Consider the following 24,193-nt stretch of genomic DNA (forward strand, 5'->3'; position numbering starts at 1 on the left):
CATGGTGTAATGATGATATTTGTCCAAAGCCATGTTTAAAACATGGTAATACTATGGTATTTCTATTAGTGAAGCATGATCAGCTGATTTTGGCAAAGCCACAGCAGTGTCATTTATTGTAAAACACTGACCCCTAGTGACACAAACCCGACTTTACACTTTCACACTGTGACCTTTTTTACCAAATGTGACAAATATTTATATTTAAAACCATTAAACATATTAGCCATCTGTTCTTTTATAGAGATGTTACCATTACTATCCTTCATTAATGCAATAAGCCATGAAAAAAATATTTTGAACTTTTTGTCATCATTTTGACTTTTTATTTCACAACCGACTTACCTTATATTTTAGACTTAGAAAAAATTTACTTAATTAATTTGTATTTCCTGCTAGCTAAATTTCACATACATTAAATGTACTGTCTCTTTTCTTTATTCAAAGTTCATCTAGAAAATTATATAGGGCCTATGGAAACTACCAAAACTAAAGTTCTGTTAATCCTAAAGCAGACAAAACCAGTATCTAAGCTATTCTTCTCTCATCTTAAGGTGTACATTTATTACATTTTTTTAAACCTGGCAACACACTTGTATCTGTGTATACTTTGTCTCTTTTTTCTTTTTTTCTGTGTTTTGTTTTATTCCTGTATTGCATTACAGTTTTTGCCCATTGCTTAAACACTAAAACCGAATGCTTAGATCAAAGCCTCAATACCTAAACTTCTTGAAGCATACTTTAAACACAGTATAACCATAGCTTAAACACATTGTCAACTTTGCACTTTGTTTGCAAATCTGTGACACACTTATTGCGAAACAATACACACGTTTTCTTACATTAGACACATTGTTCACAAACAAAATCACCTGTTATCATTGGGTTAACACTCTGTTCAAAATGCAAAACTAATCTGGCAATTGTAGGCACTTACATACACACCTGAAAACACTTGCACAGAAAACAGAACACCAATCGGTCTGAGCCTTAGCACTACAAATAGGCCTCAGGTAAACCATTTTGAGAACTTTGGAAGCATGGAGGCCATGAGAGTCAGAGTTAGAGGAGGACAAAGAGGGAGAGGATTCGGACGTGGAAGAGGACGAGGACGAGGACGAGTACAAAGACAAGGACCAGTGCGTAGACGTGTGTCTGATGACATCAGGGCTACTCTGGTGGACCATGTGATAAATCATGGCCTGTCCATGAGGGAGGCTGGGCAAAGAGTCCACCCTAACCTCCGTCGCTACACAGTAGCATCGATAATAAGAACATTCCGACTGGAGAACAGGTATATCTTCAAGTTTCCACTCCAGACTGTACCTACTGTATGTGTCACATGATTCTGTATCATATTACAGTAACTGTACTATACAGAAATAGGTAGTGCTGTGAAGTATATGTAAAAGAGAAAAACATTGTGATGATACAGTACTATGTACAGTTTGAAATTACAGTATGTGAAAAAGAACCTAATCAATGACATCTTGTGGTGGCATTTTCTACAGAATGATTGGACGACCTCCTCAGGGTGGAAGGGCACGGCTCTTCACTGAACAACAAGAGCTTGCCATCATAGAAATGGTCAGAGAAAATAATGCAATCCGACTTCGAGAGTTGCAACAACGCATCATTGAAGACAGAAATGTATTCAACCATATCAACCGGGTCAGCATTTCTACACTAAGTCGCATCCTAAAGAAACATAACTTCAGAATGAAGCAGCTGTACAGGGTGCCATTTGAGCGGAACAGTGTCAGGGTGAAGGATCTGCGCCATGATTATGTGCAGGTATGTGTCACTTTACTTTACATACTATATATTGATGTGGGAATGACGGTTTATGCTGCCCCTGCCCAGCCTGCAGCTTGACCCAACCCAGCACCTACTTGTGTGAAATTCTAGACATTGTAGTTACTTTATGTGTTTTCAGTAACACTACTCAATATTTTCTGATACAGACAGTTCTGGATTTTGATGCTGCCGAACTGCCACATGAGTTCATCTACGTGGATGAGGCAGGCTTTAATCTGGCCAAAACCAGGCGTCGGGGCCGTAACGTAGTTGGGCAAAGGGCTGTTGTGAATGTCCCTGGGCAGCGTGGGGGAAATATCACCTTGTGTGCTGCAATTAGTGTCCAAGGAGTCCTGCATCACCATGCCACTCTAGGTCCCTTCAATACAGAACAGATCATTGCATTTTTAGATGCACTACATGCTGTTGTGCAGGAGAGACCAGAACAGCCCAGGTTTGTTATCATCTGGGATAATGTTAGTTTCCACCGGGCAGCTCTGGTCCGAGATTGGTTCAACAACCATAACAATTTTACAGTTTTATACCTGCCCCCTTACAGCCCTTTTCTAAATGCAATCGAGGAATTCTTTTCAGCGTGGCGGTGGAAAGTATATGATCGGCAACCACACGCCCGCATGACTCTTCTGCAAGCAATGGAAGAGGCATGCGGAGACATTGAAGTGGGATCAATCCAAGGGTGGATTCGGCACACAAGGCGATATTTTCCCCGATGCCTAGCCCGCGAGGACATCGCTTGTGATGTTGATGAGGTCTTGTGGCCAGATCCGAACAGAAGGCGGGATCCATAAGCCCCTGGCCCCCCTGTTTTTTTTTTTTTTACTTTTGTTTTGTTGCTAAATTTGAGGATATTTGATTTTATTTTTCTGTATTTCTGTATGAATGTTTTTTTTTTTGTGTAAAAATGTTTGATTACAGAAACTCTACTTTTGAGTTTGAGAAAATGACAATAAAAATACAAACACAAAGACTGCAGTGTTTTATATAAAGCCCATCAGTGTGTTGCGGGTGATATGAAAGACTAATTCAAATGGTCCTTGTGTGTATGGTTTTGTTGCAAGAATTTCATTTTTAGAAAGGAGTGTTAAGTTTTGATTGCTGTGTTTCATTTTGGCATAGATGTGAGTTGTTAATCCCCAAGTGCTATGTCTGATTTATTTGTGTGTAGAGTTTTGACATAATGAGCCAAATTCTGCAAAAAGTGTGTAAGCAATAGGCAAAAACTGTAATGGTTCGATGTTTTGTTTAATAAAAACAAAACAAACAAAAAAACCAACAGAAAAAAACAGAAGATTTGCGATTAGAAGTTCCATTTTAAAATGATTCCAACCCTGGTGAAAAAACCAGCTAAAACCAGCCTAGGCTGGTTGGCTGGTTTTAGCTGGTCAACCAGCCTGGTTTTAGCTGGTCATAGCTGGGAGGCAGGCTGGTTTTAGAGGGGTTTTGGCCATTTTTCCAGCCTGGCCAGGCTGGGAGACCAGCTAAAACCAGCCATTTCCAGCTTAAACCAGCTAAGACCAGCCAACCAGCCTAGGCTGGTTTTAGCTGTTTTTTTCAGCAGGGAAATGATTCGCGAACTCGTTCTAAAGACCCGAACTGAGCTAAATGATTCGCGAACTTGTTCTAAAGACCCGAACTGAGCTAAATGATTCGCGAACTTGTTCTAAAGACCCGAACTGAGCCAAATGATTCGCGTACTTGTTCTAAAGACCCGAACTGAGCCAAATGATTCGCGAACTTGTTCTAAAGACCCGAACTGAGCCAAATGATTCGCGAACTTGTTCTAAAGACCCGAACTGAGCCAAATGATTCGCGTACTTGTTCTAAAGACCCGAACTGAGCTAAATGATTCGCGAACTTGTTCTAAAGACCCGAACTGAGCCAAATGATTCGCGTACTTGTTCTAAAGACCCGAACTGAGCCAAATGATTCGCAAACTGAGCCAAATGATTCGCGAACTTGTTCTAAAATCCCGAACTGAGTTAAAAGATTCGCAAACTGAGCCAAATAATTTGCGAACTTGTTCTAAAGACCCGAACTGAGTTAAAAGATTCGCGAACTGAGCCAAATGATTCGCGAACTTGTTCTAAAGACCCGAACTGAGCCAAATGATTCGCGAGCTTGTTGTAAAGACCCGAACTGAGCCAAATGATTCGCAAACTGAGCCAAATGATTCGCAAACTGAGCCAAATGATTCGCGAACTTGTTCTAAAATCCCGAACTGAGTTAAAAGATTCGCAAACTGAGCCAAATAATTTGCGAACTTGTTCTAAAGACCCGAACTGAGTTAAAAGATTCGCAAACTGAGCCAAATGATTCGCGAACTTGTTCTAAAATCCCGAACTGAGTTAAAAGATTCGCGAACTGAGCCAAATGATTCGCGAACTTGTTCTAAAGACCCGAACTGAGCCAAATGATTCGCGAGCTTGTTGTAAAGACACGACCTGAGCCAAATGATTCGCGAACTTGTTCTAAAATCCTGAACTGAGTTAAAAGATTCGCGAACTGAGCCAAATGAATGAATGTATTAAAAACTTAAATATTTTTTAAAAAGCACATACTTTTTAGATTTTTAGTTAAAAGATAAATTTATTTATTCAAAATCTACAAACATATTCAGGTGAGCTAACCAGTTTACTGCTAACTAGTGAAAACACTCCATTAATATGACGAGCTGCACCTCAAAATACACGTTATGGAAACATTGTTGATGAATGTCAAAGCAAAAGCAATAAATGTTTCATCTCATTTTATTTAAAAAGCAATGTTTCTCATCTAAACGTAATTCAAAATTTACAATGTACACTTTATGCAAGATTAAAAATAAAAGCAGATGTAATTGAGCTCATTATGGTACTTAGTTATCTTACAAAGAGCTTAATGATCATAATTGCTGTAGTAACAAGAGTTCAAATCACCTAATTACACATGCATTTGCAACATTCATCATATTGAGGCATATTTTACAGCACTTTTGCACCAGTGAAATTTAAAGTATAAAAAGGTTTTATAGAGCTCACACTCACAAAGCACAATTTCTAGCCAGTAAAATATTGAATATAAGTGAGAATGACAATGAATATGACATGACATGAGTGTTTGCTGTAGACATGATTTTAGTAACACTTTATAATAAGGTTCCATTCGTTAAAATTAATTATTGCATTAACTAACAACGAGCAATACATTTGTTACAGTATTTTTAATCTTTGAACTCGTTCATTACTAATTACAATTTAGTTTCTCATAGGCTTTTGTTGCGTAATTATGACTTATCTCACAATTTTGACTTTTTAATTCAAAATTATAAGTGTTAACTTTTTTTAGTGCTAATTCTTTTTTATCTCATAATTATGACTTAGTATCTCATTTTTGACTTTTGTCATAACTATCATAAGGTATTTCATTCATAATTATGATTTAGTATCTCATAATTTAGACTTTTGTCTCATAATTAAGTTTTATTTCACAAGTTTTAATTTTATTATTATATATCATGTCAATTTCGACTTTTTATTCCCAATTATGATTTAGAATCTCCTATTTTAGATTTTTAATTTCATAATTATGATTTAATATCTCATCATTTAGACTTTTGTCTCATATTTATGCTTTATCTCACAATTCTGACTTTATTTCATAATTATGACATTTAATTTTAATTTTTAATTTTCTCATAATTATGATTAAGTATCTCATAATTTAGACTTCATAATTATGCAATAGTATCTCTTATGTTTATTTGTTTGTCATAATTATAATTTTTTATCATTATTTCAACTTTTTATCTCATACTTATGACTTAGTATCTCATAATTTAGACTTTTAATGGTATGATTATTTACCATGTCAATTTAGACTTTTTATTTCAGAATTATGGTTTAGTATTTCATAATTATGACTTGGTATTTTGTAATTTAGACTTTTGTCTCATAATTATCACTTAAGTTACAATTTAGACTTTTTAATTCACAATTATGACTTAGTATATCCTTTTTTTTACTTTTTATGTCATAATTTTGTTTTTATCTCATACTTATGACTTAGTATCTCATAATTTAGACTTTTTAATTCACAATTATAACTTAGTATAATCTTTTTTTTACTTTTTTATGTCATCATTTTGTTTTTATTTCATAATTATGACTTGGTATCTCATAATTATCACTTATTATCTCACAATTTGGACTTTTTAATTCACAATTATGACTTAGTATATCTTTTTTTACTTTTTATGTCATAATTTTGTTTTTATCTCATACTTATGACTTAGTATCTCATAATTTAGACTTTATTTCATAATGAAGCATTAGTGTTATATCTTTGTAATAATTTAAACTTTTTGTCTTATAATTATGACTTATCTCTTAGGTTAGACATATTTCATAATTACGACTGTCATAATTTCAGTTTTTCATCACATATAACTTAGTATCTCATATTTTTTTTACGCTTCATGTCATAATTTTTATTTATATCTTAAAATTTAGACTTTTTATTTCATAATTATGACTTGGTATCTCATAATTTGGACTTTATTTCATAATGATGAAATGAACATTAACTATGTAGTTCTTTGTCATTGTTAATTCATGTTAACAAATGGAACCTTATTGTAAAGTTGCCTTTTCCATCAAGTGTTCAGACATTTCCAGGCCTGTAAATCACAACTGTAAAATTCCCACTTGTTTCCAGGATTTCAGTATCTTTTCCAGCTGTTTAGCATCAAGAGTCTGTTCTCTCCTCTGGTGTGTCATCTGGTCTCAGTGCTTGAGCTGTGCATCTGTGTGTGAGTGTGAGTGTGTTTGGTCTGCGCTAAAGAGTGTGTTTTGTCCGCCGCTTCAGACGGACTCCAGAGCATCAGTCGCTCCATCGGCGGTCGTGTGTATGTGCTCTCCTTCTCTCTGGAGTTCCTCCACTTCATCCTGCGGTTCTGGAACCAGATCTTCACCTGTGGGAAACATAAACCGGATTCAGTAAACTGGATCGAGTGTGAAAGCTGTTTCTAAGGTGTGTTTCTGTGGTCTGACCTGTGTCTCTTTCAGGCAGAGGTCGGTGGCCAGTCTGTTGCGGTCGGTCTTGCTGATGTACTTCTGTTTTCGGAAGGTTCTCTCTAGCTCTCGTCTCTGTTCTTCAGAGAAAACGGCCCGTCGCAAGATTCCCGGCCGCGACCTGGAGTTCAGCGCTGGACTCCACAGCAGAGACCCCACGCCCGCTGCAGGACACCAACACATTTTTAGGATGAAGGGGTTTGTTTTATGCATGATGTGGATCAAATACGTTAAAAAGAATTTACAAAAGTGATTTTATGTCCATAGAAAGCACATTAAATGTAAGTAAAGTGTCTACTTTAAAGGTTTAAATATACTATAATATTGTTTTTGGTTGTTAGTTTGTTGGGGTGTTTGATTTTATGTATTTATTTATTTATTTGTATATGTTTTATAAAGAATTTATAGAACTTTTATAGGGTATTTTTATTTTATTGTATTGTATTTATATTAAATGTATGGGATTTATTCTAAGGGTATAATATATATATATATATATATATATATATATATATATATATATATATATTCTAAAAAGGGAAAAATATATATTTATTTATTTTATTATTATTAATTTAATTTAAGTTTATTTATAAATTTTTTGGCAATATAACGTTTATCCTTAAGGTAATATATATACATATTTCCAAAAGCGAAGAAACATGACCACTGTGTGTATTTATTTGTATTTATTTACTTATTTTTATTAGGGAAGTTATACAATATTTTTGCTGAGGGTATAAAATATGTCTATTTGTGTAATTTAAGTAATTATAACGTTTGATACATTGCAATTTTGATATACTTTTCGGGGATAAAAATGGACAAATGTTTTTGGACAGTAAGATTTTTAATGTTTTGAGTCTCTTCTTCTTACCCAACCTGCATTTATTTAATCCTAAGTACAGCAAAAACAGTAAAAAAAAAAAAATGGAGATATATTAAATATATTATTTTAATATATTTTAAAATGTAATTCATTCCTGTGTTCAAAGCTGAATTTTTAGCATCAGTGTCACATGATCCTTCAGAAATCATTCTAATATTCAGATTTGCTGCTCAATAAAACATGTATTATTATTATGTTGAAAATGGCTAAATATAATTTTGTTTTGGGTTTCTTTGATGAATAGAAAGTTCAGAAGAACAGCATTTATCTGAAATAGAAATCTTTGTAACATTATAAATGTCTTTATCATCACTTTTGATCAATTCAAAGCACCCTTAACTAAAAGTATTAATAATTTCTTGATGGTATAGTACAGGGATCCTCAAATCTGGCCTTTCCTGCAGAGTTTAGCTCTAACCCTAATCAAGCACACCTGAGCATGCTAATCAAGTTCTTCAGGATCATTAGAGAATCACATCTGCAGCGCATTGGCCCTCAAGGGTAAGATTTGAGGAACCCTGGTATAGTATAATAAAGCTTTTTATTTCAGATAAATGCTGATCTTTGGATCTTTCTATTCATCGTAGAATCCTAAAAAAATCTACTCGACTATTTTAAATATTGATAATAATAATAATATTTGTTGAGCAGCAAATCAGCATATTAGAATGATTTCTAAAGCATCATGTGACTCGAAGACTGGAGTAATGACGCTGAAAAATTCAGCTTTGATCACAGGAATAAATTATATTTTAAAATATATTCAAACCGAACGCAGTTATTTTAAATAGTAAAAATATTATTGTATTTTTTTATCAAATGAAGCCAGGCTTGGTGAGCAAAAGAGACCTCTTTAAAAAAAACATTACAAATATTACTGTCCAAAAACCTTTGACAGGTAGTGTAACAGTCTGAATTTAAAAAAATAGTTAATAGTTAAAAGTTACTTTTAAAAGTAATGCATTACAATATTGAGTTACTCCCTAAAAAAAGAATTACTTTGTAAATCTGGGCAGGGCTTGCTTGTTTGTTTTTAATATAAAAAGTTAGATTTTTGACAAATGTAAAAGCCTTTTCACACCAAAACCCAAGCCCACCTGAGCCCCACACTACATAGCCAATCACAAAATTGGTACGATATTCAGTTGAGCTCCATATTTTTTCCTTACCACCCGCACCCGCAAACATTCTAATATTGTATATAATTTTCGCACTTTCAATATTCAGGATATTGAAATCGCTTTTAAATGAGTGCTCGCGCTGTTTACTTTTACTTTCGGTTTTGCGATAACGCGCACTCTGTGTAAAGGGAGCAGCGCATCTTATAATAGATATTTGTCAGTGAACACAAGATTGAGCAGCAAATCCTCCAGCATGGTCTTTTTTTAGTAATCTCTCCTTATTTTCGACCCGTGATCAGTCAAATCTAAAGGTCATTGCACACTGAGTCCGATTTTTGTATGCATTTTTTCTCATATTCGCCATCCTTTCCTATGAAAATGCTTATTACGGATGCAAAATGCAGAAAATCGAACCTGATCTGAATTTTTTGAACGAAAGTTTCAGAGGCAGTGTGTAAACTCGATTAACATAACATGAGGTCGTATTTATTTTTTAACGTGCAAAAATTTCATACTCATGTCTGCAATGACATAACTCCTGCAGCTGGTGTTGGATGCAGGGTTGCCAAGTCCGCGTTTTTTCCCCACGGAATTGGTCTACTTTTAAACTGTTGCCATGTGTTGATTTTCCCCAGTGGTTTAAAGGTTTGAAATATTGCAGAAATTAAATTTCAATAAAATGCCTGTATTTTAAAAAAAAATGTTGCATTACACCTATGATAAAACGGTGCTGGTTGTTAGGTTTTGAGAAGGCTGAAGCCTTTGAGCTGTGCATTTGATCATTGTGCACAACTGTAAAATGTGTATTTTAGATATGGAAATGACATAAATAAGTTTTGATATTTGGGATATGGTCAGTGCACTATTTTGGCTAGTTATGTCATATAGACTTAGTAACTCTGTTGTCAGATGCTTTCAGTTTAGAATTGTAGCTTACATTTTCCAACTGTAGTAAATTATTTTTATTTCTATAAAAATGCAAAATGACAGTGAAGGTGCTGCAGCGGTGGTCAATTAATGTAATCAGCATAGAACCAAACACAGTGTAACACCAACTACGCCAAATGGGAAAAATGTGCACTTCTATGATGCACTTAAATAATACTTGCTCTGTTTTCAAACACAAATTTTATACTTAATATAGTAAAAATTATTTAGTAGTACTTAATATAATTTTAGGAACATCTATAGTGTACAAAATGTTGCTATTTCGATTCACTAATGTGCTTTTTGAACTAAAATGTGCTTTTATCTCTCTATTAAAATAGTAGTTATGTATTACCACTTGTAGTACACCCCCCGGGCCTGAACTCCTGGCAATTAAAAAGTAATGCGTTACTTTAGTTACTTGGAAAAAGTAACCTTACGTTACCCCCAACACTGCCTTCACGAACTAACTCTCAGGTGCTCCGCACAAAATCAGCGATGCCTTTTTAATGTGTTCGACAAATCGGCCACCGTCAGCGGCGTGAGTAAGCAGGTTAGTCATGCTCTCTGCTCTCTATTGAGTCTAAATAGTTTCCACTTAAACGCCCTATTAAAGGGTCAGCTGACCCTCATTCCCGCCCACACACCCGCAGCCCTGCTTCACCCGCAACAAATGATGCGTTTGACATTCCGCCGCATTATCTTCGGCTCTCAGTGTTTCCTTTCAAAAGATGGACGCGTCTCATTCTCTCAACAGGGAGATGAGCTGGAAAAAAGTCTATAAAAGTCATTTCTATTGAGGGCGTCATGTCTACGGGGGCCTGGAGCGGGCAGAATGGACGGACTGGGAGGGGAGGACGGCTTTTAGAGCTCTGCTTTTCATTAGCGAGAACAAAAAGGCCGGAGAAGCGATTCCGCCCTCCGCTGTGCAGGAATGCGGGTCATTGTGCGCTCAGGGCCGATCCCAGACCCGCGCGCGGCGCGTTCCCGATTTAAATCCAAAGTGTAGCAGGTCCCGGGTCAGCAGCGCGAGCGCGGCGCGGTGCAAAATGGCGGCTAGGGTCGGCTGTGTGCGGTCGCGCTGAATGCGCCGATTGGTCACGGGGCAGCAGGGTTCGCGCGCGCGCGCGAAGAGCGCTGTGGGAAAGTGTCAAACCACTAAACTGTTTTCAGGGAGGCCTTTAAAACCCCGAATTTGACAGATCCGGATTTGCCGGAGTTTTGGCAGTTGGCCAGAGCTGAAGTCCAAATGGAAGAGGATCGGTTGGGCGATAAAGATATTGTAAAATTCACTTACATAAGTTTTATTTACGGTGATAATAATGTATAAAGTTTCAACATTTTAATAATTTCGGAGACAAAGACGCAAAATGAAGAAGAAATATAGGCTTAGAAATAAAATATGAATATTTATAAGTCATATATACTTTTTTAAGTTATGAAAAATGAAAAATGTAATTTATATAAAAGAAAACATATGACAAAATGATATATATTTTCTTTTAGGTATAAATATTTGATATATATTTTGTTTTTTCGTATAAACACTTTATATAAGTTATTACAAAATGAAAAAAAATGCATTTCTTATGTGGGAACATTTTACATATAAAAATATAAGCATTTTTTATTTATATTTTCTCTTTTTCAAATAAATAAAATATATGTATATTTATTATTTTATGTATAAATAGTTACGACTAAATGAAGAACATTTTTATATAAATAAAATTTTAAAAAGTCTTGTGTAAATAGTTTATATATGAAAAGTTATGATAAAGAAATATTTTATATAAATTAAATTGACTAATTAAATGTAAGTAAATAAGTGACATTGATCATGAGACTACAAAAAGTTATGACATGAAATTAATAAGAAATACAGAAATAAAATATTTTAAAATATACTCATACATAACAAGTTATGAAATCAAACACATGATAAATATAATTTAGCCTATATAAAAGAACTTATGACAAAATGATATATTTTCTTTTAGGTATAAATATTTGGTATATATTTTCTTTTTTGCATAAATATTTTAAGTTATTACAAAGTTAAAGAAATGTTTTATATGTAAATTATGTAGGAACATTTTACATATGAAAAATATAAGCATTTTTATATATAAGTTGTGATAAAATAAATATAGAAAATATACAAAAAATATTTTATGTATAAATATTTTATATAAAAGAAAGATTACGACCAAAAATACATTTTAAATAAATAAAATATATGTATATTCTTTTATGTATAAATATGACTAAATGAAGAACATTTTTATATAAATAAATTGTAAAAAAAGTCTTGTGTAAATAGTTTATATATAAAAAGGTGTGATGAAGAAATATTTTATATCAATTAAATTGAGTAATTAAATGTTAGTAAATAAGTGACATTAATCATTAGACTACAAGAAAATTATGACATGAAATAAGAAATATAGAAATGAAATATTAATATTTTCATATATGCATGTTTTAAGTTATGAAATAAAGCAAATGAGAAATATAATTTACATAAAAGAAAACGTATCACACAAAATAATAAATATAAATGTTTTCTTTTATATATAAATATTTTGTATATATTTTATTTTTTGTGTAAATATGATACAAGTTATAGTTATACAAAATATATATGCATTTTCTTTATACATGTATATAAAAGAAAAGTTATAACAAAATAAAAAAATATTTTAATAAAAAAAGTATAAATATTGTTATATAAAAGAAAGATTATGACAAAATGAAGATTTTTATATATTTATAAATAAAATATGTGTATTCTTTTATGTATAAATATTTTATATAGCCTATAAAAGTGATAACAAAATGAACATTTTTAGATAAATAAAATAAATGTGTAAATAGTTATTATATATTATAATTATAATATTTTGCATATATTTTATTTTTTGTATAATATTATGATAAAAGTTATGACAAAATGAAAGAGAAACTTTTTATGTAGAAATATTTTACATATAGCCTATAAAATATAAGCATTTTTTTATATTTAAACAAGAAAGAAAAGTTATGACAAAATAAAGAATAAATATAATAAAAATAAAAAATCTTATGTAGAAATATTTTTATATAAAAGAAAGATGAAAAAAGAAGACTTTTTATACATAAAATATATGTATATTTATTCTTTAATGTATTTATATAAATGTTAAAAAGTAATTCATGTTTAAAGTTGTGACACAGAAATAATTGATATGAATTAAATCGACTAATTAAATAAGTGACATTGGTCATGTGAGTACAAATTTCAATACAGCTTTTCTCTAAAAATGTTATTCTGATCATATAATTTATAATTGTATTAAATTACATTAACCCCTTAACTGTCACCGTCCCACCTGTGCGACGCTTGGCGCTCTTTTTTCCGTTGTCCTTTTTCTCTATCAAATGTTTTAGTAATCATTATAAATTATATATCATTCGAAAGTTTAGAAGCTCAGGAATCATCCTGTGAAATTTTAAAATCAGACATTGTTTTGCCATGAAAATGATACTTTAAAATATTTTGGCGGTCTCCTCCCCCTTTAGTGGTGTCATATTACAAAATGAATTACGGTCTTTTAGATTTAGAATCACAACTTTTTACTATCTTGACAAAAACATATCATTGGAAAGGTTGGAAATTTTGCGATTGAATGAAAATTTTCTAAAAAATGTACACTTTTGTGACAGAAAAGTGCATTAAAAATATATATATGGCTTTTGGATGGCTGTTTGTGGTATAACGCCCTAAACAAACTTTCACAGGAATCTCAATTCTTTTCATATCAACTTCAAATTTGGAACATAACTAATTTAGATGTAAGGCTTCAGTTTGATACCAAATTTGGGATAAAACCTGTTATGTAAAATATGTATTTTATATAAAATATAATCAAAATTGTACTGTGTATTTTCTTTACAGTAAGTTTAAACTTATACTTAAACTATAATTTGTTGATACTTTATTTATTCCACATCTGCAATACTCTGGTGATTGTCCTCTTTAAAAAGAGACCAACCTTAGATCTGTATTCCAAAGTGTTCATGAATTACAATAATTTAAGTTTGCATAGTGCACTTTCATGCCTATTTTTAAAAATGGGCGGTGACAGTTAAGGGGTTAAACTTATATTACTATTAAATTATCCAAAATAGAAGCATTTTTACTAGAATTCTCAGAATCTTCATTTTATAATGTTTATTTGTCTTTGCTAGTGAGTGCTCTGTGACTTAATATAAATATTTAAAGATTTAAGTAGGCGATTTTTGGCTCATTTAATTGGCTGTTGTCCATCAGACTAATGGAAAGTGTGTCTTTTAGCACCAAACCTGTGCAGACAACCGGATGAGTATTTGTGTGTGTGTTCATGAATACCAGTGAAAATTAGAGTGAATTAGCTATGGCCATTATGCACAAAATGAGTGATTTGTAGAAGTGTGTGTGTGTGTGTGTGTGTGTGTGTGTGTGTGTGTGTGTGTGTGTGTGTACCTGGTATTCATCACGTTGTGGGGACCAAATGTCCCCACAAGGATAGGAATACCAGTAGATTTTGACCTTGTGGGGACATTTTTCAGGTCCCCATGAGGAAACAGGCTTATAAATCATGCACAATGAGTTTTTTTGAGGAAGTAAAAGTGTGCACAATCTCCTGTGAGGGCTAGGTTTAGGTGTAGGGTAGGTGTAGGGCGATAGAAAATACGGTTTGTACAGTATGAAAACCATTACGTCTATGGAATGTCCCCATAAAACATGTAAACCCAACATGTGTGTGTGTGTGTGTGTGTGTGTGTGTGTGTGTGTTGTCTTACTAGGGAACAGAGGAGTAGACGACATCCCAGGTCCAGATCCAGAGCAGCAGGGCAGAGAAACACCCGTCATAATAACTGGAGCGACAGACAGACGGATAAGAGCCAAATGAGCTTTAATCACATTATATCAACTATTTACAGCTAAAACATCATGTTTTATAAATATGACCAGTTCAGCATTAGGACACATGCGACTAAGTTAGTTTTCTAGATCTATACATTTGCAAGGAAAATCATCAAAAAAAAGCACAAAAAATTAAAATAGTCAATAAATAATGAGTATACGTGTCTAAATGTTTGAATGGTAGTGTGCTGCATGTATTTATGTCAATTGATTCTGAAAAGTAGCTAAACAAAAAGGTCAATAAGCTTTCTATTGATGTATGGTTTGTTAGGATAGGACAATATTTGGCCGAGATACATCTATTTGAAAATCTGGAATCTGAGGATGCAAAAAAAATCAAAATACTGAGAAAATCACCTTTAAAGTTGTCCAAATTAAGTTCTTAACAATGCATATTACTAATCAAAGATTACATTTAGATATATTTATAGTAGGAATTTTACAAAAAATGTTCATGGAACATGATCTTTACTTAATTTCCTAATGATTTTTGGCATAAAAGAAAAATCAATAATTTTGACCCATGCAATGTATTTATGGCTATTGCTACAAATATACCCCAGCGACTTAAGACTGGTTTTGTGCTCCAGAGTCACATATCTTTAAATGTTTTATTTTGGGGTAAACAAGGATTCAGATATCTATTCCATAATAAAATAGCGCTTACAAATGTGAAACAGCAGAAATGTTACAAAATACAAAACTGCTTTTGTTCGACATTTGCTGCTAAAAAGTTATTATTTTACATTATTTTTTATTTAAACATTATTTTACATTTACCAAGACTTTTCGGTAAATTTATACATAATTTTTTCTATGTTAATGAGAAATTGTATTTAAATATGTAACTGTATGAAATTTATTAAAAATATATAATCTGAGAATTACAAAGGTATTAATTTTTTCAGTGCTAAGCTACTTTACACAATATTTTTATAAATCTGGTATGCTAAAATTGTCATTAAAGCTTTATTATACATTAAAATATTATTAAATAATATTGTGTGATATTTAAGTATATTCATCTAAATTGAGAGACTACATGGAATAATTAAACATTTTATTTTATATGAATATATATATATATATATATATATATATATATATATATATATATATATATATATATATATATATTATTATTATTATTATTTATTTATTTATTTATTTATTTATTTTTTTACCTTAAATCTTAATTCTAATATTTTTTTCTGGGTATTTAACAAGATAATACATAATGGTGCATTTAATGAAAATTTTTCTCAGTTTAAACCCTTAAAAACTTTTAAAAAACAAAAAATAAAATATAGTATATTATATATAAATATATTTTATATATATATAAGTATAATATATATATAAGTATATTATATAAAATATGTAATATAGCAAATTACCCGCATCCTATCGATAACTTTTCAATATATTCATTTATTCTTTATTTCAGGGTAAAAGATGAAAAGATATCTAGAATTATTTTCTTTAAAATCAAGCATGTTACCCTAATTAAAAAAAAAAATAAATAAATAAATAATGCAGTTTGTCATGCATTTAATTGATAGTAAATTACATTATAAACAATTATATTTTAAACAATTTTACAGTATACATGATGGTCTAACAAGTATTGAGACGTACCCCCCAAAAAAAGAAAATAATTTTTTAATGCAAAATAGGTAAAACATGAAAAAATAAAGTTAAATTTTAGCATTACTACGATTATTTTCTTAAAAATAAATCTCATTAGTATTACCATAATGTCAAAAAATAATGATATATATTTTTAAATGATATTTCAAATGTAAATGTAATGCTGTTTCTGGGTATTTAACAAGATAATACATTATGGTGCATTTAATGAAAAGTAAAGATAAATAAATAAATAAATAAATATTGGTTCAGTTTAAACCCTTAAACTTAAAAAAATAAAATTAATATAATATAACAAATTACCCACATCCTATATTTGAGAGGAAGATCGAATGAATGAACGAATAAATAAATATTTATCTTTTAAATATATTAATATAAAATAATAAAAATATATTACTGTAATCATTGTAATATATTACTCTAAAATAATGTTTTAAATATAGATGTATTTTCACTAGGATATTGAGAATCTGAACTGAACAAAGCCTTTAATTTAATTAAAATTAATCAAATTAATTTAGCAAGTACTGGCATGTATGGAAAACTCTGCTGGAAAGTCGAGTGTTTCATCTGGATTATGCATGAGATATTTATTATTATAAGTAACTAAAACTAAAACAATAAAAATTTGGTTACTTGGAAAAAAATATAAAAAACTTTATTTTATTTATTTCAGCTAGTTCCCAAGGCAACTTTTTTTTTTATTGAACTTGATGTACTAAAATACCAAACTAAAACTGAAATAAGAAATTAATTTAAAAAAATATATAAACAAATAAAAAGACAAAAGCACACAAAAAATCTTTCAAACATTTAAAAAAAAATATATATATATATATATATATATATATATATATATATATATATATTCCAAAAAATAAAATGAAATGTGGTGAAAAATAAGGTGAAATGCATGTCTAATCCAGTTTCTCTCAAGCCAGCAAAACTAAAATATAGATATATTTAAAAAAAATTAATTACAAAAAAATACTAAAACATTAAATAAAATAAAAAATTAACAAATAAAAAAAATCTAAAATATTTATAAAAACTATAATAAAAAATATATATATATTAAGCCATGTGAAATGCATCTCTAATCCTGTTTCTCTCATGTGAGCAAAACAAAAATACAGATATATAAAAAAATAATAAGAAGAAAGTGACAAAAACTAAAACTTTAACTAAAAAAAAAAAAAACAATTTTTTATATATATTCATAAAAACGAATAAAATAAAATAAAATATTAGGCAGGAGATATGCATCTCTAATCCTGTTTCTCTCATGTCAGCAAAACAAAAATAAAGATATTTAAAAAAAATAAGAATGACAAAAACAAAAAAATATATATTAAAACATTAACTAAAATTATAAAATAAAACCAAAAAAATCTAAAATATTATAAAAAAAATAATAATAATAAAATAAAACTAAATATTAAGCAGGTGAAATACATCTTTAATCCTGTTTCTCTCATTTCAGCTAAACAAAAATTTAGATATAAAACAAAATTAACAAAATGACAAAAAAAATACTAAAACATTACCTACAATTAAAATCTAAAATATTAATAAAAACAATAATAAAATAAAACTAAATATTAAGCCGGTGAAATGCTCTAATCCTCAAAACACAAAAAAACAAAAGCAAAACAAAAATAAATAAAAGATAAATAAAAATAAAACATTAACTAAATTTAAAATAAAACATCTAAAAAAATCTAAAATATTAATCAAAAAAAAAAAAGGTGAAATGCATCTCTAATCCTTTTTTCTCTCGTGTCAGCAAACAGAAATATATATATATATATATATATATATATATATATATATATATAAACGAAAATGACAAAAACAAAAAAAATGCTAAAACATTAACCAAAAATTAAAATAAAAACAGAAAAAAGGTGAAATGCATCTCTAATCCTCTTTTCTCTCCTGTCAGGTGGTCTTACTTGACTGTGGTTGAACTGGTTCCCCGTCTTTGGTTTGTTTCCCATCTTGAGAAACACACCTGCCCTTCACCACGAGCCCCAGCGGCGCATAAACCAGAGCGGGGAAACATCTCTTGGGCCGGACACCTGGCGCAGGTGAACGCAGCAGATTCTCAATCAGAAAACACTTCCCAGAACTGCCGAATCCCGGATGAGGAAGCCCAGCCATGTCGATCAGGTACCTCGTCCGTTTTAAGACATCCTCCTGCGATCCAGAGCTCACAAGACTTTCTCCCTCTGGCGTGTGAGAGTTAACTTCATTAAAAAGCACAAAGAAAACAATGGTCCTCTCGGGCCGCGGGCCGCCATGGCCGAAGCGCGGCGCTCTGATAAGACTGGCTCTTTCTGTGGGACGGAAGGTGGAACCCCTTCATTCATTATGTCCAAAGTTCCCATTAAATGATAGACATTGGAGACAATGGACTCCCGGCCAAAGTTTAACTTGCACACCAAACAGAGCCCGGCGCAGTAAATAGTAATATCTTTTTCAGCGCCGGCCATTGAGGAGGCCATTGAGAAAAGTATCTGCGCCTCAGTCTATCAATGTGGACTATATTTCTTTACTTTATTGTTGTCCGTCCTCACAGCTGTGGACAATGAGAGCTTGTTTGCAATCAACAAGTGCTAGTTTACAATAATTAATGCATGTGTGAAACTCACAGAAACCTCTAAAGTACTGTTTTTACCCAAAACTCTCAAGAATTTTTTTTTTTTTGCATGAAGCCTAATTTTAGTATCATTAATATTTTTCCCTTAGAAATTAAGCACATTGCCCTCATTTAATAAAAATGTTAAAATAATGATATATTATTTAAACTGTATTTAAAATGTATTTAAAAATCACTGAACTGCCTTTATGCTAAATAAAATTTTAAAAAGAACAATTATTTATTATGGTATTACAGTGATGAAAATCAGTAATTAATGATTAATCATAATTTAAAAAACTAAACAAAATATTATTATTTTATTTTAATGTAAAAGATAAAATATATATGTATATTTTTTTTTATGTAAAAGATGAAAATGATATATTATTTAAACTGTATTTAAAATGTATTTAAAAATCACCGAACTGCTTTTATGCTAAATTAAATTTTTAAAAACTTTTCATTTATTATGGTATTACAGTAATGAAAATTATTAATTAATGATTAATTATAACAAAAATATTATTATTTTATTTTAATGTAAAAGATATATATATATATATATATATATATATATATATATATATATATATATATATAATGTAAAAGATTAAAATAATGATATATTATTTAAACTGTATTTAAAAATCACTGAACTGCCTTTATACTAAATTAAATTTTAAAAAGAAAAATTATTTATTATGGTATTACAGTGATGAAAATGATAAATTAATGATTAATCATGATAAAAAAACAAAAACAAAATATTGTTATTATTTTATTTATTGTAAAAGATTAAAAGATATATTAAATGTTATTATTATTTTATTTTAATGCAAAAGATTGCAATAATATATTATTTTAACTGTATTTAAAAATTACTGAACTGCCTTTATACTAAATTAAATTTTAAAAAGAAAAAATATTTATTATGGTATTACACTAATGAAAATCATTAATTAATAATTAATCATATTAAAGAAAAAAACACATGCATAAAAGACAAGGTTCATTTTCTTGATACAAAATATTATTTTTTATTTTAATGAAAAAAATTTAAATAATGATATATTATTTAAACTGCATTTAAAATGTATTTAAAAATCATTGAACTGCCTTTATGGTCAATTTTTTTTTTTTTACATTTTATTTATTATGGTATTACAGTAATGAAAATCATTAGTTAATGATTACTCAATAATAGAATTTAAAATGACCCGAACAGTAAAATGTGTATTTCTCATAAAAAAATAAATGCAAAAAATCTGAAAAAAATGAATGATGTGTATTTTATGGTTTTTAATGCATTTGCAAAGTTTAATTGCCTTACTAAAAAATATGCTTTTTGTTTTCTTTTTTTTATATTTTACATATATCTTACATATATACATTACATATATAAATTTGACAAAATTCAATGTTTTAAATGTTACCATGTTATTTCTGCATTTTTTATTTTATTTTTTAAAAACAATACAGCAGAAAATTCATATATATTTTTTTCATTATTGATGAGAAATTTTATCTGAAAATATTGTTGTTTGAAATTTTATAAAAACATATAATCTGAGAATTAGAAGTAGTACCCTATTTATTTAAATTCCTTTGAATTTATAACTTATGATTTCTCAAAACAGCCCAAATGTATGAAACTTACACATTTAGTTCCAACAAAACAACCTAAATATTACTCTAAAATGTTTTCAAGGAAAAAAATGTATTTTATTTGCATAAACGTTTACTTTCAGAAAAAAAAAAGTTAACAATTTTTCAGACTGCATTGGTTCATCAATACATATTCATGTTTATCGACAAAATTCAGTCTCAAAAGTGTGTGAGATATGGAGAAAAGGCTAAATATATTTGACTAAAGTTTTTAGACTGTCATATAACAACTTAGATAATATTACAAAAAGTATTTTTGATGATTAATGGGACATAACCGGCTCAAAAATTACCCGAATATTAAAATGGTTATATCTCCTAAAATATAAATGCAAAAAAAAATTAAAAAAAAATTAAAAAAATAAAAATAAATTATTAATAAGTTTTTAATGCATTTGTAAAGTTTCATTGCCTTACTAAAAAGTATGCATATATTTGACCCTGGACCACAAAACCAGTCTTAAGTCGCTGGGGTATATTTGTAGCAATAGCCAAAAATACATTGCATGGGTCAAAATTATTGATTTTTCTTTTATGCCAAAAATCATTAGGAAATTGAGTAAAGATCATGTTCCATGAAGATTTTTTGCAATTCCTACTATAAATATATCAAAATGTAATTTTTGATTAGTAATATGCATTGTTAAGAACTTAATTTGGACAACTTTAAATGTGATTTTCTCAGTATTTTGATTTTTTTGCACCTTTAGATTCCAGATTTTCAAATAGATGTATCTCGGCCAAATATTGTCCAATCCTAACAAACCATATATCAATAGAAAGCTTATTTATTGAACTTTCATATGATGCATACATCTCAGTTTTGTAAAATTTAACCTTATGACTGGTTTTGTTAATTATTATATTATTATATACCATATTATCTACTTATCATTAATGAGTAAATGTGACTAAATTCGTTGTTTTGAATGTTACCATGTTATTTCTGCATTTTTTAATTTTTTTTAATTTATTTTATATATAGGCTAACTATAAAGCAGAAACGTTTACTTTTACAAAAAGTATTTTGGGCGACTAATGGGACTCCACGTATAACGGGTCAAAAATGCATTTTTTTATTAATGTAAAAATTTAGAAATTCTCTTTAATTTCAAATTACACAAAAGTCAACTTCATCGACAACATTCAGTCCCAAAAGTGTGTGAAATATGGAGAAAAGGCTAATTATATTTTACTAAAGTTTTTAGACTGACATGTAACTTTATAAAAAAGTATTTTTGATGACTAATGGGACTCCACGCATAACCGGGTCAAAAATGACCCGAACAGTAAAATGTTTATATCTCACAAAAAATAAATGCAAAAAATCTGAAAAAATAAATAATTGTTTATTTTACAGTTTTTAATGTATATGCAAAGTTTCATTGCCTTACTAAAAATTATGCACTTTTTAGAAAATCTTGCATCTCTCTTCCAGGTCAAAACTCACTCGAATGGGCATTAAAACTGTCTTAGATGTGTCTTTAGTCTCTGTCAGATCAGTCCAGATCTCCTGGCCGTAAACAGGCATGTCCCAGCGCAGGGGGGATCCGGGCCAGTCTTTTGGGGGAAACATCACCTCATGCTGGGCATGCTAATCGCCGCAGACAGCCGCTCTCTTTGTCCCCTCGACACAGAGCCAAAGGGCACATGTAATCAAATTTGCAGTTTTATTGGCCTCGCTGGTAGCGGGCAGGCCGTCGGCCGATGAATATGTAATGTGTGTTAACCGTCGACCGAGAGGAAGCTGCTCGGGTTATAGATCAGGAAATGAACTTGTGACTAATCAGACGAACAACAAACGCTTAGCGGTGTGACAGAGAAACTTTAAACTCCGTCCAGAACTAGACTGCGCTGGAGAAATCATTCAAACTCTTCCTAATATTAAGGCCAAGAAGGTGTAGTTGTGGTTTGACAAAGTGATATTTTTTTTTTGTAAAAAACACACACAATTACAAAATCAGACCCTTAAAAAAGATGTTTGTTGATGAAGCATCTTACATTTGATTAAAAATAAATAGTGAATGCAAATGATAATTATTGCGTTTTCCATAAATTGCATCTTTGGATGCGTCTTTAAAATACACTAAAATGTGTTAAAATTAAATGAATTGTTTTTTATGTAATATATATTGTATATTAATTGTATATTATATAATATATAATTGTTTTGATATTATAAATAACATATTTATAAAATATAATGGATATTTTGTGTGTGTGTGTGTATATAAAACAATTAAAAATAAATTAAAATTAAAAATAAGGAAAATAAATGTTTATATGTATATATAATGTGTGTAATATATGTGTAATTTCTATAATAATTATTATTAAATAAATTATTTTATAATTGTAAATTATTATTTACAATTTTATTATTATATCTTTTGTGGGGAGGTGGGAAGCTGGTTTGTATGTTAAAATATGCATAAATATATAAAATAAAGTAAACTTAAATTAAAGTTTCTAGTTAAAAAACTATAAATCTTTATTTGTGGTATGTTATATATTTTACACAATTACTAAATAACTAAATATGCAGATTTAAAATAAAGCATAATTACACAGAATTTATATTTATATATAATTTTAATTTTCATACTATTTTTTATTATTATTATTTTATATATTTTACTAGTGTGGGGATCCAAATATTCATATGTAAAAAAAAAAAATATATATATATATATATATAGTATTTATATATTTTTTTGTGTTTAGTATTAATATATTTTAAATATATATATATATATATATATATATATATATATATATATATATATATATATATATATATGTGTGTGTGTGTGTGTGTGTGTATATAATTTTAATTTACATATTTTACTAGATTAGTAAAATAAATGGTTTATATATAATTAATTAATATCTTTTGTGGGGTTCTAAATATTCATATGTAACAAAAATATATAGTATTTCTAGTTTTTAGTATTTAGTATTAATATATGTTATATATAATTTTAATTTTCATACTATTTTTTTCTTAGTAGTATTCTATATAGTTTACTAGATTAGTAAAATAAATGGTTTATATAAATAATAAATATAAATAATGTATATCTTTTGTGGGGATCTAAATATTTATATATATTTTTTACTATATATATATATATATATAGTATTTATATTTTTTTGTTTTTTTAGCATTTATATTGTTTAGTATTTAGTATTTTATATATATATATATATTATTTTATTTATTTATTTATTGGTATTTAATTTATTATTTAATTTGGTATTTAATTTATTATAAATTTTTTGGTCTATATATAATTCTTTCTTTCTTTTATTTTGTGGGGTGCTTTCAAATGATCTGTTTAAATATGCATCAACATTTTTTTCCCCCTTATTTTAGTAATCTCTCAGTGTTTCCCGTCTGCAGCGCTCTAGTCCGCATGCTTTTCCCAAACAGGCCGAATTAGTCCTTTATGAAGTGGAGTCACTAAAACGTTAGTTCAT

At 29.5% G+C, this 24,193-nt stretch overlaps 2 protein-coding genes across 2 annotated transcripts; one reads left to right on the forward strand and one right to left on the reverse strand.

Annotated features, from left to right (window-relative positions):
• Nucleotides 1–801: 801 nt before the first annotated feature.
• On the forward strand, nt 802–2,609 carry LOC141302171 (uncharacterized). Its single transcript, XM_073832358.1, has 3 exons — nt 802–1,294; nt 1,512–1,794; nt 1,965–2,609. Exons 1-3 carry the CDS (start codon nt 1,041–1,043, stop codon nt 2,604–2,606), a joined length of 1,179 nt encoding a protein of 392 aa, XP_073688459.1. The 5' UTR covers nt 802–1,040; the 3' UTR covers nt 2,607–2,609.
• Nucleotides 2,610–6,568: 3,959 nt separating this feature from the next.
• On the reverse strand, nt 6,569–22,289 carry LOC141301020 (homeobox protein DBX2-like). Its single transcript, XM_073831275.1, has 5 exons — nt 22,164–22,289; nt 18,360–18,633; nt 14,628–14,702; nt 6,846–7,030; nt 6,569–6,766 (listed from the first exon to the last, which is right to left on the reverse strand). Exons 1-5 carry the CDS (start codon nt 22,287–22,289, stop codon nt 6,569–6,571), a joined length of 858 nt encoding a protein of 285 aa, XP_073687376.1.
• Between the last annotated feature and the right edge of the window lie 1,904 nt (nt 22,290–24,193).

Source organism: Garra rufa, chromosome 25 (genome assembly GCF_049309525.1).
Source record: "Garra rufa chromosome 25, GarRuf1.0, whole genome shotgun sequence".
Classification (NCBI taxonomy): domain Eukaryota; kingdom Metazoa; phylum Chordata; class Actinopteri; order Cypriniformes; family Cyprinidae; genus Garra; species Garra rufa.

Excerpts from the sequence above, each read along its gene's own strand:
- LOC141302171 (XM_073832358.1), top strand. The coding sequence starts at position 1,041 with ATGGAGGCCATGAGAGTCAGAGTTAGAGGAGGACAAAGAGGGAGAGGA. Across the intron at positions 1,295-1,511 it reads ACATTCCGACTGGAGAACAG|AATGATTGGACGACCTCCTC; the intron begins GTATATCTTCAA and ends CATTTTCTACAG. Across the intron at positions 1,795-1,964 it reads TGCGCCATGATTATGTGCAG|ACAGTTCTGGATTTTGATGC; the intron begins GTATGTGTCACT and ends TTTCTGATACAG.
- LOC141301020 (XM_073831275.1), bottom strand. The coding sequence starts at position 22,289 with ATGTTTCCCCCAAAAGACTGGCCCGGATCCCCCCTGCGCTGGGACATG. Across the intron at positions 7,031-14,627 it reads GTCTACTCCTCTGTTCCCTA|CGGGCGTGGGGTCTCTGCTG; the intron begins GTAAGACAACAC and ends GGTGTCCTGCAG. Across the intron at positions 6,767-6,845 it reads TCTGCCTGAAAGAGACACAG|GTGAAGATCTGGTTCCAGAA; the intron begins GTCAGACCACAG and ends TGTTTCCCACAG.